The 15,514-nt window shown below is 40.9% G+C and overlaps 1 protein-coding gene across 2 annotated transcripts in view; it reads right to left on the bottom strand.

Moving 5' to 3' along the window:
* The window catches only part of Ash1l (ASH1 like histone lysine methyltransferase), a 152,671-nt gene that overhangs the window by 40,386 nt on the left and 96,771 nt on the right, over window positions 1-15,514 (bottom strand). For both annotated transcript variants that reach the window (XM_028890773.2, XM_028890771.2), the window contains exons 9-12: window positions 13,823-13,868; window positions 13,580-13,688; window positions 5,921-6,127; window positions 5,609-5,755 (exon numbers count right to left, since the gene is read on the bottom strand). In XM_028890773.2, the coding sequence (XP_028746606.1) occupies window positions 5,609-5,755; window positions 5,921-6,127; window positions 13,580-13,688; window positions 13,823-13,868 (509 nt within the window). The remainder of the gene's footprint in view (window positions 1-5,608; window positions 5,756-5,920; window positions 6,128-13,579; window positions 13,689-13,822; window positions 13,869-15,514) is intronic.

The raw sequence follows: 15,514 nt of genomic DNA, 5'->3' as shown, positions 1-15,514 counted from the left end.
TTAAATGTGTGGGCTGTGTATGTACATGCTACAGTGTGTATGGAGGTCAGAGAGCAACTTTCAGGAGCGAGCTCTCACCTTCTCTTGTAGGAGAAATGAAACTCAGGATGTCTGGCATGATGGCCAATGCCTTTATCCACTGAGCCACCTCACCAGCCCTGTTTATTACTAAAAACATTGTGTTTTGCATACATGTACACGTTTGTATGAGTGTGTAAGGGTACTCTCCAGCCACTGTTCTCCCCTCCCTCCTGACTAGACTCCTGGAATGTATGGATCTCTTGCTGAAAGCAGTGCTCACTGATGGGCTACACTGGCTGGCCAAGAAGCTTTTGGGGATCTGCCTGTCTCCACTTATCTCATGCTAGGGTCACAAACCATGAACCACATGCCTGGATTTTGACATGGGTGCTGGGGCTGTGGCGACAGGTTCTTATGTCTGTGCACTATGCACTGTAACTAATGTTAGTCCCTTAGTGCCCCTCCCTTTTTTGAGACAGTATATAACCCAAACTAGTCTCAAAATTTGCAGTGGAAGAGTAGGTACAAAGATTGATTCCTAGCCCTTGAATAAGACACATCTGTTCACAAAGTTTTGTCTAGTGGATCTTACCACAAAGGTCTAACTTTCTTTAAGGTTTCTTTAGGTATTAAGGATTCTTATTTTCCTAGTACTTTATATGTATGAGTGTTCTGCCTCTTTGTATATATATGTGTGCCATACAGGTGCTTGGTGCTCACTAAGGTCAGAAAAAGGGGTTGGATCCCCTGGGACTAGAGTTAGAGACCATTGTGAGCTGCTACATGGGTACTGAACCAGGGTCCTCTGGAAGAACAGCTAGTGCTCTTAGCAACTGCTGATCCAACTCTCAGCCCTTAGAGACTAGTCTTTAACGAAGTTACTAAAAATAGGATTGTCTTTTACTTATTTCACTTTAATTTTTTCTTTTTTGAGACTGGATCTCACTCTGTAGCCCTGACTAGCCTAAAACTCTTTCTGTAGACCAGGGTGGCCTCAAACTCACAAAGATCACTTGTCTCTGCCTCCCAAACATTAGGATTAAAGGTATGTAGCACCACTTGTGCTCAGCACTTTTATTTTTTTTTTGTGTGTGTGTGTTTTTTGTGTTTTTCGAGACAGGGTTTCTCTGTGTAGCTTTGCGCCTTTCCTGGAACTCACTTGGTAGCCCCAGGCTGGCCTCGAACTCACAGAGATCCGCCTGCCTCTGCCTCCCAAGTGCTGGGATTAAAGGCGTGCGCCACCACCGCCCGGCCAGCACTTTTATTTTTAAATAGTAAATTTAAAAATAAATCTATGTGAATGTATGCCTGTGTGTGCAGGTGTCTGTGAAGGCCAGAAGGGGATTCTGGATTCCCTGGAAGTGGAATTTAGGTTTTGACCAGACTGACATGAGTGATGGGAACTGAACTTGGGTCCTCTTCTGCCTGAGCATTACCTTGTACTTGGTTGTTAGCACACTGAAAGTGGAAAATAATAACTCTTTTCCTCCAAGAAACTGCTCCAAAATCTCCATGTATATAATCATTATCGTTTGTGCCTAATGACAGTGAAAACACATTTTGAGACAAGGTCCCATGTAGCTCAGGGTGGCCTCAGGAGTAGAGTTTGACTTTGAACTTCTGATCCTCTTGTCTCCACACCCTGAGGGCTGAGATTATAGTGCTGGGATTCTATGTCTTGATGGAGATCAAACCCAAGGTTTTGGCCATCCTAGGCAAGCACTATACTGACTCAGCTGTATTTTAGCCCTGGCTTATTTCTAATCTATTTGGTTGGTTTGAGTTCCTAAGAATCCCAGGTGTGCTTCCCATGCAAACTGCTGAGCCCACAGGGCTCTTCATCTACCATTTTAGTTTTCCTTTCCTCACTGTATCACTTAGTGAGGGCCATCAGTACAAAGGGAGTTAAAGTTGTTGACAAAAATCTTCATTGTTTTCAGTTTTTGTATTTATTGACTGTGTGTGTGTGGCACATGAAGATCTCAGAGGACAATTTCCCAGTTTGGGTCCTAGGATTGGACGCAGGTCTTCAGGCTGGGCAGCAAGTGCCTTTTACCCCATCAGCCGTCTCACCATGGTGCAGCCTGGGGTTTTAAGACTACTCCCACCATCTTCCTTTTGAGAAATGGTCTCCTGTACCAGTCGAATCTTAAGTTATACACAGAAGGATCAGAAGCTCAAGGTCAGACTGGCAAGATGGCTCAGTGGGTACAGATAATTGCTACCAAGCCTGGTGACTTGAGTTCAGTCCCTAGGACCCACAAGGCAGAGAGAACCAATGTCTACAAGTTGTGCCCTGGCAACCACATGTGCTCCGTGCCATCAGTGTGCATACATACACACGAGTAACAAATAAATACACACATAAATGTAATATAAAAGCTCATTGTCATCATCAGCTAAATGGAAAGCTCAAGGCTAGCCTGGGCTACAGGGAATGCTATCTCAAAACAAACAAAAACAAAATAAACAAAAAGTATATCTAAGTGACGATATGGGCCTCAAGTTTATTTTGGTATATGATTTTTAACTGTAGACTCAATTTCTTAGGGTATATATTCAAAGTTCCCAGTTATTACATCATTTTTGGGAAAATGTGTTTTTCCCTTTTCCTCTAACCTTTCCTAAATAAATTTATTTAGAGCTGGGTGTGGTGGCACACGCCTTTAATCCCAGCACTTGGGAAAGAAGAGGCAGGTGTATCTCTGTGAGTTCAAGGTCAGACTGGTCTACATATTGAGTTCCAGGACATCCAGGAGATCCTGTCTCAAAAACCCAATAAATAAATAAATTTTAAAAAATCTCAAAGTTATGCCAGGCAGTGGTGGTACATGCTTTTAATTCCAGCACTCAGGAGACAGGGGCAGGTGGATCTCTGCAAGTTCTAGGACAGTCTGTTCTACATCGAGGCACCATATGTCAAATGAACAAAGATGTCCACCCTCATGCTCAGTTTATTTTATTATGATTTTCTAAACATTTATTTTGTATTTGGTGTGTGTACATGTGTGTGCTATAGCACACGTGTGGAGGTAGGGACAACTACTGGGAGTTGGTCTACCAGGCTATCAGGCTTGGGAGAAGTCATCTTTACTAGCTGAGCACCCTCACTGTCCTCTTGCTTTTTCTGTTTGTTTTGTTTTTGTGTGTTTGTCTTACTATACAGCTCTGACTGGCCTGGAACTCATATGTGACCCACCAGCCTCTGCCTCTGGAGTGCTAGGATTAAAGACATGCATACCCATGTCATCCTCCTCCCCACTTATTCCTTTTATTTTATGCTTATGTGTATGTTTGTGCGCTGTGTGCACACCTGGTACTTTGGAGACTAGGAGGAGCCAGATGCTGTGGAATTGGAGTTATAGGTAGTTACAAGCATACATTGGTTCTGAGAATTGAACACAGGTCCTCTGCAAGGGCAGCAAGTGCTCTTAACTGAACCATCTCTTCAGCCATTCTTTATTATTTATTATTTTTATTATTATTATTATTATTATTATTATTATTATTATTATTATTTGGAGACAGGGTTTCTCTGTGTAGCCATTTCTTTCTTTCTTTTTAAAAGAAAACAAAACAAAGTTTCACTATGTAGCCCGGGCTGGCCTCAATCTCAATGTTCTCCTGCTTTACCTTCTCAAGTGTTGGGATTATAGGTGTGTGCATGTGTGTGGGGTATATGTATGTATTGTGTGGATTTGTGTATATTCTTTGTTAAGGCTAGAAATCCTCTAAAAAAGATTATAATAAAAACTAGCTCAACATTTGTTTTAGAAGATGGGGAGATTGACTGTGGGAAGATGCTGTGGGATAATGAGCTTGTACAGTGTAAAGATTTGTCACTCAAATTGGTTTAATAAAATGCCGATTGGCCAGTAGCCAGGCAGGAAGTATAGGCAGGGCGAGCAGATTAGAATGCTGGGAAGAGAAAGGGTGGAGAAAAAGTCACCAGCCAGATGCAGATGAAGCATGATGAGAATGCCGTACTGAGAAATGATACTAAGCCACGTGGCTAAACATAGATAAGAATTATGGGTTAATTTAAGTGTAAGAGATAGTTAGTAATAAGCCTGAGCTAATGGCCAAGCAGTTATAATTAATAAAACCTTCTGTGTGGTAATTTGGGAAGTGGCTGCTGAGTATTCGGGAGTTGTTGGCCAAACAGAAACTTTCACCTATAGGAGAAGGGCAAGTTGGATGCTGTGACTAATACTTGCAATCCTAACACTCACACTCGGGGTACAGAGGCAGGAGAATTGCTTTAAGTCTGAGACTAGCCTGGTCTGTCTATATATGAGTTCCAGGCCTGCCAGGACTACACAGTGAGATCCTGTCTAGGAATTTCCTGTTTTTGTTTATTTGAGATAAGACTCTGCTCTCTAGCCCTAGCTGGCCTGGAATTCACTCTGCAGATCAGCAGGCTGTGAGGTTGTCTGCCTCTGCCCGGGGAAGGCCTGTACCACCACAACTGGCCTTATAGTCTCTTTGCAGAGCTAGGGATGAAATTTAGCTTCTGTGCTTGCTAGGCAAGTGCTCTACCTTAGAGCTCCATCTCCAGTCTCTTAACTTCCTGAAATGTTTGCTATGTTTTGTTTTCATTAGGTGTGCAGACTTTGTGGATGAATATATTGGTAAAAATTAATACACACTTAAACCTACATTTTTGTGTATGTGAATTACACCTTAATTTAATAAAATTTAAGAAAAAATGAAGCTGTTCTTTATCCTTATATTATTTCTTCTAATTGTGTGTGTCCATGTGCACATGCCAGTGTGTGTGTGTGTGTGTGTGTGTGTGTGTAGGTCAGAGGACAACTTGTGGGAGTTGGTTCTCTTCTTTCACTCTGCAGGTTCTGGGAATCAAATTCAGGTTATTAGAGGAGATGGAATTACAGGCAATTGTGAGCTACTGATATGGACGCTGAGAACCAAGTTCTAAACCACTGAGTACCCTGCTTGGCTTTCTGAGGAATGGGACTGCAGACATGTCCCACGTTTCTCCTTATGATTTAAAAATGGATGTGTATGTAAGTGTCTGGTGTGTGAGTGTGTGTGCACGTGAGGGCAGGTGCTGGCAGATGCCAGAGCTGTTGCCTCTTCCCAGAGCTGGAATTACAAGTGATAGGAATCAGTTCTCTGGAAGAGTGGTATGTACCCTTAACCATTAACCATCTCTCCAGCCCTTCAATGTTTCTTTGATAAAATTCTTTCTCTTTGCAATTAGATTTGACCATTTCTCTTAAGAAAGAATCTCATATTTCCCAGTTTTTTGTCTTTTGTGATAAATGTACTGGAGTGAGTTCAAAATATAATTTGGCTGAATAAAATCATACATATAATGCAGTTGTTTAGCATCCAATAAGCATTCAGTAAGTACTAAGGTCAGTAGCACCATGACTGCTCTATTTTTCTTGTAAGAGTAGTTGGGATAAAGAAACTGCAAAAGCTTACTCTGCCTGAAGGACTTGGTATAATGTAACTTCCCACAATGCTTTGTGTAAACTGCATGACAACAGATCAATCTCTGGCGCCCTCAGTACCTTCCATTCTGCACGGTTCTTTGATTCACCCTTTCATGCTTTCTTACCATTTCTGCATTTCACAATTTGGGTCACAGCTGTGGTTGATGAATCTGGCCTCATTTCCCATGCGATAACTATCAATCACCATTCCACTATCCAGATTTAAACAGTAGTGGTCACTGTGATTATGATACTGTTCAATCATCCTGTTCCTGAAGAAGAGAGAAATAACCAAAAGCCAATTACTGATTAAATTGGAAGGCAGCTATACCACCTACTATACTATCAATGACGAATCACAAGTGAACATAAAAGTGTTCATTATATCTGTAATCACATCTGCAGAGTCATCACTGTGTTGGGATCTCAATATTTACCTGAATTCTTGTTCGCTGACAACTTCCCCTAGGTATTCTATGATGAACTGGCCAGCTTTTAGGGGTTCTTTGGTTCTAATTCCCCAACCTTTTTCCTCAGCTCGAAATCGTTCCAGACATTGCACCCACTCATGCCTCTGTATCCTCTGGTTACAGCACTGCTCACCACAGGGGCAAGTGTTAGGGGAACACTCAGCAAAGATCATTCTAGAAAGTAATGATTATAGTCAGTTTACACAATACATTTTTACTCCAAACATTTTATATCTTCAAATTATTTTTAAATTTTATTCATGAAACAATTTTAACAAGAGTAGCTAAATATCCAAAATGAAATAATTCAAAACTTAACTTTCATAATTTTAGAGTTAGATCACAGACAATTCTTTACTGCTATATAAAACTCCCAACCCTCTAGTTTCTCTGAGGAGATCGGGTGCCTTTAGGGTGACATGGCTGCAGACACTCTAGTCTTTCTGTTGCTGTTCTCTTCTTGTGGTTTTTCAAGAAAGGGTTTCTTCTTTGTATGCTTATCTGTTCTGAAAGTCTGTAGACTAAGCTGGCCTCAAACTCAAAGAATCACCTGCTTCTGCTTCCCAAGTGCTGAGATCAAAGTCATGTGTTCCCATGCCTGGCTAGGAACATAGATTTGAAAAAACAAAACAAAACAAAACAACAAACCTGAGAAAGAACTGCTGAGAGTAGGAAAGACAGTAGGAAGGAAATGGAAAGAAGAGCAGGAAAGGGAAGAATACCAGTCTTAAGGAACACTTATTTACTAGTTGACTGATTGTGTATGCTGGGGTGAGGACAAGGCACAGCACATGTGTACATGTCCAAGGACACCTTATGGGAGTTGGTCTCTCTTCCCACCATGTGGGTCCTGAGGACTGAACTCAGGTCTCTTCAGTTTGGGAGGAAGTATGTTTGCTAAGCAATCATGCTGATCCTCTGGTATTGACTTCCTTGTTACTTATTGTTGAACACTCCACGATCTTCACACTGAAATCTTACTCTGTAGCAGTTCATGGCCATTTACAGACTTTTCCTTTAGCTTTAGATGTTCTGTTCTGATCAAAGTCTTACTGTGCAGTCCAGATAGTACTGAAACCTTCTACATAGCACAGTCTGGCCTGGAATGTTTCATCTTTTCTCCTCTTTAAAAAAAAAAAAAAAAAAAAAAAGGCCAGGCGGTGGTGGCGCACGCCTTTAATCCTAGCATTTGAGAGGCAGAGCCAGGTGGATCTCTAGGACAGGCACCAGAACTACACAGAGAAACCCTGTACATTGGTGTCAGGTCCCCTGGAACTGGAGGTGTGAGCTGCCATGTGGGTGCTGGGAATTGAACCTGGGTCCTCTGGAAGAGCAGTCAGTGCTCTTAATCACTGAGCCATCTCTCCAGCCCCTAGAAAAAGTTAAAAAAAAAAAAAAAAAAAGTACAGAAATGCAACAAAAGCCTTGGTTATAATCTTTGTGTGTATGTATTTTCCAGAATAGGTATTTAAAATTAGAAAGAAATTTAACCTTTTTGTAACAGAATTCATTTTTATTTGTATTAATTTCTTTTTTGAGACATGGTTTCACTATGTAGCCATGGCTGAACTGAAGCTTACTATGTAGACCAGGCTGCCTCAAATTCATAGTGAAAACATGTCTTAAAAAAAAAAAATACAAATGCTTTGTATCACAATTTTTTTTTGTTTTTTAAGTCAGGGTTTCTCTGTGTAACAGTCCTGGCTATCCTAGAACTCACTCTGTAGACCAGGCTGGCCTTGAACTCACAGAGACCCACCTGCCTCTGACTCCCGAGTGCTGGGAATAAAGGTGTGCACCACCACCACCCAGCTGTATCACCATTTTAACTTCACTTACTTATTCATTTGTTATGTACGGTGTCCATGAATCAAGATGTAGTCTCAAAGACACCTCGCAGTATTTGGTCCTCTCCTTCCAACATGTGGTTTCTGGGAAGCTCAATAACCCACAGAACTAGCTCACAAGCCCACAGTATAACTTACTGGATCATAAAACTAGAAGGGGGATTTTGAGAGTATTTTCTTTATATACATTATGATCCATAACACATAATCAACCCCTCTACTCTAAGCAGAAATGTGCTACACAGAATAAAAATTTCCTCTGCATGGAGGAATACCAATTCATATACAGATAACTGCTTATGGAAGAAGCTATTATATTTTTAAATTACTTTTCACTTTTGACATTACCTTGCCACTTTTCTTTGTAGCATATGGAGTAATTTGCAAAATTATTTTAGCTAATACCTATTGAAAGACAACTGAGCTCAAAATTTGAGGTCTGGTTTTATACTGAAAGGAACAGTGAATTTTAAAGAATGATTATTAAGAGCTTAACTGTTGAAATTTAAGAAAAATATTTAAAAACATTGATGTGAACTAACTATAAAAGCCCACTTAAGGTGAGACGGTGGTGGTAGTGTTGGCACCTTCAATCCCAGCACTCAGGAAGCAGAGGCAGGTGGATCTCTGTGAGTTCAAGGCCAGCCTGGGCTACAAAGTAAGTTCCAGGACAGTCAGACTACACAGAAAAACCCTGTCTTGAAAAAAAACAAAAAACAAAAAAAGCCCACTTAAGGACAGGTGAGGTTATGAATGTCTTTAATCCCAGCACTCAGAGGCAATAGGATCTCTTGTAAGTTCCAGGACAGCCTGATCTGTGTAGTGAGTTCAAGAATAGCCAGGGCTACAAAGTGAGACCTTGTCTCAAAATATCAAAACCAAAACCAAACCAAATCCCTATTTAATATTTATTTACTTATCTATGTATGAGGTTGGATGCATTCACACACACACACACACACACACACACACACACACACACACACACACACACACACAGTCCACATCATTTTCAGGAGTTAGTTTTTCTTCATTCACCATATAAGTCTAGAAATGGAATTGACTTGAACAGGATTGGCAGCAAGCTTCTCTACCCTCTTAGTTATCTCATCAGCCTCAAAAGTACATTATTTATTTAAAAGAATAGTCCTGAATCACAATTTTGCAGGACCATTTGCAAATAAATCCAATTAACAATGTAATGATCGATCCTGTTGGCAGGGCACAGTGATATGTATCTTCTTAATGTCAGCACTCAGGAGGCAAAGGCTGGCAGAGATCTGCGTGCCCCATCAGCCTGGGCAACACAGTCTAACAACAACAAAATGATGAATTTTGTACACTCCTTCAGGTTCCTGCCACACACCAGGTGATGCATGCCTTTAATCTCAGCACTTAGGAGTCAGAGGGAGGCGGATCTTTGTGAGTTGAGGCCAGCCTGGTCTACAGAGTGAGTCCCAGGACAGCCAAGGATGACACAGAGAAATCCTGTCTCAAAAAACAAAACCAACAAAAAGATTCCTGCTATCCTACCAAATATTTACACATGAAAACATAAGACAGCCGGGCGGTGGTGGTGCACGCCTTTAATCCCAGCACTCAGGAGACAGAGCCAGGTGGATCTCTGTGAGTTCAAGGCCAGCCTGGTCTAAAGAGCGAGATCCAGGACAGGCACCAAAACTACACGAAGAAACCCTGTCTCGAAAAAACCAAAAGAAAAAAAAAGAAAACATAAAACAAAGTCACACATGTTAGATAGCTCCATTTAATGGAGACTTTGTAATGGGTTATTTGAAAAATCTAAGTAGGTATCTATTAAGTAACACCTTTGAATTTTTCTTACATATTTATGCATTTATCACACTTGTCATTTGTCATATTGATTTCTTTGTAGTGAAAAGCCTCCTACAACATTCATTTGACAACACTGTATTTTAGGGTTATTTTCTGGTTGTGGTTTAAGTAGAAGGTTTGTTAGGATTGAATACAGGCCAGCACAGTGTGAAAAATAAAAGTAATACTTATGCCAACAAAAATGATATAAAAAACCCAACGTATTTGATATGGCGAATGTTCAAATGTCAGTTTTCTGGTTACACTTAAGGCAACTTGGTCCCGTCTTATTTTTTTGGTGTTGCTAGGATCTTGGCGGTGAGGCTCACTCCTGACTTAGCTCCCTCTTTCCTATTAGGGGTAAGAAAACTGCAAAAAGCCAACAAAATACAAAAGAAAATAGTAGACAAAAACAAATTAATAGAACCAAATTCTCAAAATTTAGAACAGGAAGTAAGAGAGATAAACCAAAACCGATTAGAAGAAGCTACAATTCTGGGGCTGGGAAGAGGGCTCAGCGGTTATGAGCACTGGCTGCTCTAGCAGAAAACCTGGCCTCCAGTTCCAGGGCATTACACATCCTCTTTTGGCCTATAGGAACACCAGGCATGCATTTGGTGTGCATATATACATACATGCAGATAAAAAAAGCCACACATAAATGAAGCTTAATTGAAAAAATGTAAAACAGTCACAATTATGTCAAAATATTTCACATAACTTTAAAATTTGCTCCCACCCCGCCACTCCATAACCTAGCTTCAGCTGAGCAGTAGTTGTTTCAAAAAACCAAAAAGACAGGGTTTCTCTGGGTAGCACTGGCTGTCCTGGATCTCACTCACTCTGTAGATCTGCTGACCTTGAACTCAAAATCCACCTGCCTGGGATTAAAGGCGTGTGCCACCATCTCCCCTGAAAATGTACTTACTTTTAAAATTTAATATGTATCCTTGGCTGGCTTGTAACTTGCTATATACAGATCATGTAACAGCCCTATAAAGATTATAAATAAACCAATGCAGTCTCTGCCTATACCTCACAAGTACAAGGGTTACTTACAGGTGTTCAGCACCATGCACAGTTTATTTGTGACATGAGTGATCTGGTTGGGGAGGGAGGACCCCAGCTTAGACTCCTAGGAACAGTAGGTAAGCAGCCTAAGCTGGCCGTCTCCTATGACCAGATTGGTGCCTGGCCCAACTGTCATCAGAGATGTGTCAACCAGCAACTGATGGAGGCAGATGAAGAGACACAGCCAAACATTAGACCAAGTTTGGGAATCCTGTGGAGGAGAAAGGAGTGTAGGAGCCAGAGCGGTCTCACACAATCAACCCATCTGGGCTCATAGGGCCTCACAGAGACTGAACTGACAACCAGGAAGCCTTCGAGAGACTGACTTAGGCACTCTGCACACGATACAGTTGTGTAGCTTCGTCCTCCTGGGGACTCCTAACAGCAGGAACAGGGGCTGCCTCTGACTCTTTTACAGGCTTTTGGGACCCTACTTCTCATACTGCATTGCCTTGCCCAGCCTTAATACATGGGGAGGTGCTCAGTCTTACTGCAACTTGATATGCCACGTTTTATTGATACTCATAGGAGATGTACCCTTTCCTGGAGGGAGAAGGAAGAGGAGATTGGGGGATAGGAGGGGAAGAATGGTGGAGGGGGACTGGGAAGAGAGAATGGGGGAAGGCTGCGGCCAGGACATAAAATAAATACATGAATTAAAAAATGACAATTCTGCCGGGTGGTGGTGGTGGTGGCGGCGGCGGCGGCGGCGCACGCCTGTAATCCCAGCACTCGGAAGGCAGAGGCAGGTGGATGGATCTCTGTGAATTCAAGGCCAGCCTGGTCTACAGAGCTAGTCCAGGACAGGCTCCAAAGCTACAGAGAAACCCTGTCTCAAAAACAAACAAACAAACAAACAAACAAACAAACAAACAAACAAACAATTTTTAACCACTTTAAAAGATGTTTTATTTTATTTTGTGTGTATTTTGCCTGAAGGTATATATGTGAACAGTGTGCATTTCTGGTGCCTATGGAAGTCAGAAGAGGGCACAGACACCACTGGAATTGGAGTTACAGGTCTTAATCTCTGAGCCATTTCTACAGTCCCAATAGTGACTTTTTCTTTTGATTTGTTTTTGAGACAGGGTCTCTCTGTGTAGCCCTGGCTATTCTGGAATTCACTCTGTAGACCAGACTTGCTTCTGCCTCCCCAGTGCTGTGATTAAAACTGTGCACCACTAATGCCCAGCTTTATTTAGGGCTGGTGAGATGGCTCATCTGTTTTTTGTTTTGTTATTTTTGAGACAGGGTTTCTCTGTGACATTTTTAATAGTAAAACATTGAAAATAAATTAGATGTCCAAAAGAGATGAGGGGAAGTCTGTAGTCTATCAACTTGATGATGATAGAAAGTCCTGAAAGTGATAGCTTGTAGACTACATTGGTATATAAAAGTATAAATTTAAAATATTTGTAAGCAGCTGGGCATGGTTATTAACATAAGGGCAAGAGACTTTCACAAAAAAACAAAACAGGTTAGAAAGCCAAGGCAAGAAGATTGTATTTAGTTTGAGGCCAGTCTGGGCTACATATTGAGTACTTGAATAGATTGAGCTACAAGATAAGGTCCTGTCTCAAAAATAAAATAAAAACAAAATACCTGAAGTGAAAAAACTCAGTACTACACACTCACGCACACACTGGGCTAGAGAGATGGCTTAGTGGTTAACAGCACTTGCTTGCTGCTCTTGCCATGAATGGGGTTCAATTCCCAGTCCCCACAGGAAGGCTGACAACCACCTATAACTCAACAACAAGGAATGTAAAGTCTTCTTCTGATCTTTGTCAGTACCCTGCATGCATGTGGTGCACATAAACTCACACAGGCATACACAGACAGAAAAATTAAGTAAATAAATCTTTTCTAAAAGCCCACTCTTTACCTTCAGTATCATCAATATATAAAACTGTATTTATATACACAATATAGTACATGCATGGGTAGTAATCTAAGCCAGGAAAGATTCCCACCTGGCATGTTGAACAGGCAGCTGAGCTAGGGACTTCAGAAGCAGTTCTCTTTGGCTAGGACAACTGAGGTAAAGGCTATTGGTACTTCTGGTTTTTCGAGACAGTATCTAGCTATGCAGCCTCAGCTGGCCCAGAAAGTACCTTGTAGAGCAAGGTGGCTTATAATTTGTGTGGTTCCTGCTGTCTTAGCTTCTATGGCACTGAGATTAACAGATTTGTACTACCATATTCAGAACATTAAGTTCTTTATTTTCTGTAAATTTATCTAAATTACTAAAACCAACAAATTCTATCTTTACTCATTTTCCTCTATTAGGCATTTCCAATTTATGCTGAATAGAGGCTGGTGGTATATGCTTATAATTTCCGCACTTGGGAAGCTAGGTAGCAGAGACAGAGTTCTAACACAACTGAGAACAGTTCCCACTGAAAGTAAGGATCTCCCAATGAGTGAACCCCACACTTTCTACCTCTGACGATGTTTTTATCATCTCACTAGCATGAGTGGTCATTGATCATGTAGAGGATCATACACGCTAAGAGTTTATTAACATACTTTTCCTTGAAAATTATACACTTTGTTTGGACTGTCCCTCATCATGGCCTACCATATGTTGAAAGCTAAGAAGGCACTTAAGACTTTGCTTATTAAAAGATTACATGATCATCTCGTATTATCCTGAGAACTTACCCAGAGAAGGTGACATTTTTATCAGAGAAATTAACCATGTCTTGTCTCATAAATAGTAAAAGAATTTAAATTTTGTACACAAGACTCTTTCTGATAATATATTCAGTCCATTAGTATCAGTGCACAACATTTAGAGGAGAAAGTAAAGGAGCTGTTATGTTACACACACCCGCCCCTTAGAGCTCAGGCTTTAGAGAAACAGTTACAGTACCTATTAAGGCAGTCGTCCCCACAGCCCTTCCTGGTGTCGCCATCCGGCTTCTTACAATTACAGGTGGTAGCCTCATAACCAGAAAGAGGTTTGACATCAACGTAGACATCTTGAGAAGACAGCAAATAAAAGTTTTGAACATACAGAATTATTTTTCAAGTCTCAAGATAGGAGGAACATTGATGTTTTGAAGGCAGAAAAAACAAACAAACAAACAAAAAACCCAGCTTCTAAGTTACTCACTTGAACGGATTTTTTTATACAGGGGGACATCTGGCTTTTTGTATAGCTAGAAGAAAAAAAAAATTGATATAGCATTTTGCTTCAAATGACAGTGTGGTATCAATCGCTAACTATACAGGAAGGTATCCGTGTGTTGTGTTCATGTAGAAATATTTGTGGGAATTAGTATGATGCTCACCTCTACACTCATAACACTTGGGAAGGGGAGGCAGGAGGATCGCTGAGCACAAGCTACATAGTAAATACTTTCCAGCCTTTCTGAATCGAATAGATTAAAGGAAACTCAGAGTGATTTTTATTTCTCCACAGGAAAAAAGGGCAATAGAGAATTAGAATTAATAAGCATTAAATAGTTTATAAAAAGTTACCATATTTTTTTTTTTTTTTTTTGAGACAGCATCTATGCAGCCAAGGATGGCCTGAAATTTTCTATGTGAAACTTTTGGTTCTTCTTATATCCCTTCCTGAGTGCTAGGATGATAGGCTTGTGTAAATAATATCTGAGTCACAACAATGTACTTTGATTTTTTTTTTTTAGTGTGCTTCTAGATAACTATTGAAAAGACTCAATCTGAAGACCAAAGCTATTCACTTGAATAACTTAAGATTATATTTCCTCCTATCAAAAAAAAGAGAAAGGAGTTAGGAGTAAAGATCAGTGGTACAATGCATGTTCAAGCCTCAGCATCAACTCCACCAATAAAACCACAAAATCCTATAAACCCTAAACATGTCTATGGTTTGTTTTTAGAGTAGTTGTATGAAAATAGGAAGATTTGCTGGCCTCTCAGCTGTCACACTCACTGGTTGGGAACCTTAGGAAATCATCATTAATATTTTCATAGGGTGGTTAAGCCAATAAGCAGTGTGCTATTGGTGCTTATCTGCAGCACAATGGAGGTGAGAAGAGGAGGAGGACAGGAGGGGGCCAGCTTCAGCTACATAGCAACTTCAAGGCCAGCCTGGTAATATCAAAGACTGAGGACAGAGCTCGCATGTGTGAACTAAAGTGTGCGGCTAAAGAAACAGCAATTGAAACTGAACTCCGGATTTAGCAAGGTGTCAGGTTTTATTTTATCTTATTTTTTCAGTCCACGTTGAAAGCCCCATCCTCCTTAAAGAGGAGACAAAAAGCTTTGTGCCAAAACAAAATAAAACAAAAGCAGCCTCTCCAATCAAACCTAATAAAAGCAGACACAATACCGAACATATTCATGCCTTAAGAATTCAACAGAGGCCAGGTGGTGGTGGCGCACACTTTAAATCCCAGCACTCCAGAGGCAGGCAGATCTCTGAGTTGGAGGCCAGCCTGGTCTACAGAGCGAGTTCCAGGACAGCCAGGGCTGTTTAGAAACCTTGTCTTCAAACAAAGAATTCAACAGAGACCATCAGAGAAGAGGAGGCAGAGGAGACTGAACTGCTTTTGGTTTTCCAAAGTTAACTTTTGTTAGAGACAGTGTTTTCCTAGGCAGCTCTAGTGGCCTGGAACTCAGAGATCCACCTGATTCTGCCTCCTGACTGCTGGGATTAAAGGTGTGTGTCCCTACACCTGCCAAAGGTAACTTTTGACAGCATTTTAGCTAAACTCAGAAAAACATGTTGTTTAGTTCATTTGTATGACTACTTCTGTCTCCCAGGGTTGTTCTCAAGATAGGGCCTGGAACCTTGAACTCAATTAAAACCTGAGGTTAG

This window comes from Peromyscus leucopus, chromosome 6 (assembly GCF_004664715.2).
Source record: "Peromyscus leucopus breed LL Stock chromosome 6, UCI_PerLeu_2.1, whole genome shotgun sequence".
In the NCBI taxonomy this organism is placed as follows: domain Eukaryota; kingdom Metazoa; phylum Chordata; class Mammalia; order Rodentia; family Cricetidae; genus Peromyscus; species Peromyscus leucopus.
The sequence above is the reverse complement of the archived record's forward strand: the minus strand, read 5'-3'. Positions and strand labels throughout refer to the sequence as shown.